At 35.5% G+C, this 2,968-nt stretch overlaps 1 protein-coding gene across 1 annotated transcript; it reads left to right on the forward strand.

The window, feature by feature from the left end:
• The first annotated feature begins 564 nt into the window (after nt 1-564).
• LOC126974136 (cuticle protein 3) lies at nt 565-1,601 on the forward strand. Its single transcript, XM_050821570.1, has one exon. It carries the CDS (start codon nt 595-597, stop codon nt 1,363-1,365), a length of 771 nt encoding a protein of 256 aa, XP_050677527.1. The 5' UTR covers nt 565-594; the 3' UTR covers nt 1,366-1,601.
• Nucleotides 1,602-2,968: the final 1,367 nt, after the last annotated feature.

The raw sequence follows: 2,968 nt of genomic DNA on the forward strand, positions 1-2,968 counted from the left end.
GAAGTCGCAAGCAACTGCTAGGTTATTAATAAAGACTATGTTCTTAAAAATAACTTGAAATTTAAATATTCTTTTTACATGAGCTAAGCAATTACTAATCGTCATGACGTTACAAAATTGTTTAAAGAAGTTATCTATAGTTGTATTAGCTCTATAAGCCTTACTTTTTACAAAACACGATCCTTTATGAAAAGAGTTCTCGAATAAGTATTTTAAAATTTAAAATTGCACTTATATTAATTTAGATTGAGAGATTAATTGTGGTAACCTCTACGGAAGTTAAAACGGAAATACCAACGAATTCTCAACCATAATATAGTAATATATTAAAGGCGGTAAATTACATTCCTACTTGACATTTAAAAAAATCTCCATAAGAAAAGACGACACTAGTAGTCCTCACCATAATGTCATTTCCTTACATCCACTGTAACCAACATTAGCTCATAAATCTGCGGCATAATCATTACTTTCGCGGTCAGCTTTAGGCCCTTCCAATATACCAAGGTCTTTAATGTTCATATAAAACCACTCCACACGCCCAACACGACACACTTTGTAACTTTCACGCGAGCAGTATACATTTGATCGAAAATGTTTAGGCTCTTTATAATCGCTTTTGTGATTGCAGTTGGCACGTGCCAACAGCAAGAAGGAGCGAAACGTGTTCCGAAATACGCTGGTGATCCAAGAACAGCCGCTATTGTACAAGAAGCACGTTACCTTAGTGGCAATGGAGCCTTTGGAGCTGCCTATCAACAAGAAGACGGCATCAACTTCAAGGAAGAAACTGACGCAGATGGTAACAGAAGAGGCAGCTACTCCTACATCGACCCAAATGGACAGAAAAAGACTGTGAACTACGTTGCAGGCAAAAATGGTTTCCAGGCCGTTGGTGACCACATCCCCACAGCACCATTAGCCGCTGCACCAACACCCGGATACACGCCAGACCCTCGTTACCAGCCAGCAGAATACAATGCTCCTCAACAGCAGCAGTACTCTGCACCACGTAACTATAATGCCAAGCCTAGTGTAGATGATGGTCAATATCACCCAGAATTGTACGAACAAGAGAACTACGTTGCTCCCCAGCCACAAAGACAGCAGTACCAAGCTCAGCCAGAATACCAGGCGCAACCACAATACCAGGCCCAACCACAATACCAGGCTAACAGCATTTACACCGGTGTGCAACAAGCCCAATACAGTGGAATTCAGTCCCAACAATACAACGCACCTCAAGCTCGCCAAGAGCAATATTATGAACCCACAACACCTCCCCCAACAAGATTCTTCCCCCCCGGCAAGTTCAGTCTCAATAGAGCACCTGACGGCTACACTTACTCTTTCCACAAAGTTTAATATCGTTACTGAGTGACCCTTGCCGATGTAAATTGTGAATAATGACATCGTTGGGTTTACAAAGAGGCGTAACGATTGAACGTTACTAACTAGTTTCTTCGTTGTTTTGCTGTGATATTAAGTGTTGACGGACAGTTTTATGCTCTTACTGTTTACTGAAGGAGTTTTGCATACTGACATAATGTAAAATTGAACTTGTAAATAATTTTAGATATTTAATAAATCAATACGGTTAACACTTATTTTAATACATCTATTTAAAACATATAGTCCCGAAATTGAATTAATATTCAACACAATCAAATTATCATAATTTAAATTTATAATTTAAGCACGTTATGTGAAATTAGCCTTTTAGCCACAAATAATATATATTGTCACAAGGTCAATATAGTATATAATATGGGGAAGCTATCTTTAATTAAATCCAATAAAGCAATTACCTTTTCATATATCTATCTATTTGACACAGCTCCATTTAAAATAGTATGAAAGGTAATAAATATATATAAAAAATAGTAATCAATGAAAGAAAAGATAGGGTTTGGAAGTGTCCATAAAATCAAGGTGTACTAGGTTCATTCACACTTATGTTCCTTTAGGAAGAATCCTTAATAAACTAGAAAATATCGTCAATAAGCCTGTTGCAATAATATTTTATCATTAAACTTTGAAATTGCGAATAAAAAAACTATACCAACTGAGCGAGATTTTGGTTTGTTTTATAATTTCATACAAAAAAAGCGCCGCACACTTCCTACTGATACAAGTACAGGCGTGGGTAAGTCCGCATTCTACTTCAACAAACCGAACTGGATCACCTTAACACTAAGTGTATTAATTCAAGCCTTTTATTCTACCACGCCTTTCCATTTACCGATAACGTTGCCAAGCAAAAATATGTCATACTACTACGTGATAAAATTTCCATTGTAAAAATTGCACGGTTATATCAAATGTCAGTTAATTTTGAAATGTTTTTTTGGTTTATCGAGCGGGCATAATCGAGATAACATTCACACGGATTAGGTTGGTATCGATTTATTAAATCTTTTAAATTGCGCCAGTTTCGCAAATACGGTAAATTGTACAAGTTTATATTACCGACAAAGTGCTGGATTGACTTGCAATATTATGCAACAAAAACTAGAGCAATAAAGCTATTTTCTCAGCAACATTCTCACGCACAACTCCCGTGTGAAGTGGGCTTGTTTTTTCCTATTCAAGGTGCCTTTTGTGACAATGTGTTGACAATAATTTCTTACAGGTTGAATCGTTTTTAGCCAACTTCAATTTTACATTTTTTGTAACCTCATATCTACGTTTTTTTGCTTTTGAAAGGGTAGATGCGTTCCATTGTAAAATATTCAGATCTGATTCTGTGATCAGTCACTTCTAGTAGCCTCAGTTAGACGTACATTATTTATTCTTATAAATCAGTTCATTCTAACTTTTGAATATTTTATAAAATTTTGCTTTTCATAAAAACTTTCTTCGAATATAAACGAATTATTCATTAAAAATAACCACATTGGTTCACACAATTAATTAAGATTTGTAAGAACTATAATACTTACCTTATTTATATGATTTACACACTATG

Source organism: Leptidea sinapis, chromosome 31, assembly GCF_905404315.1.
Source record: "Leptidea sinapis chromosome 31, ilLepSina1.1, whole genome shotgun sequence".
NCBI classification, from domain to species: Eukaryota; Metazoa; Arthropoda; class Insecta; order Lepidoptera; family Pieridae; genus Leptidea; species Leptidea sinapis.

Coding starts and splice junctions, on each gene's coding strand:
- LOC126974136 (XM_050821570.1), top strand. CDS start 595: ATGTTTAGGCTCTTTATAATCGCTTTTGTGATTGCAGTTGGCACGTGC.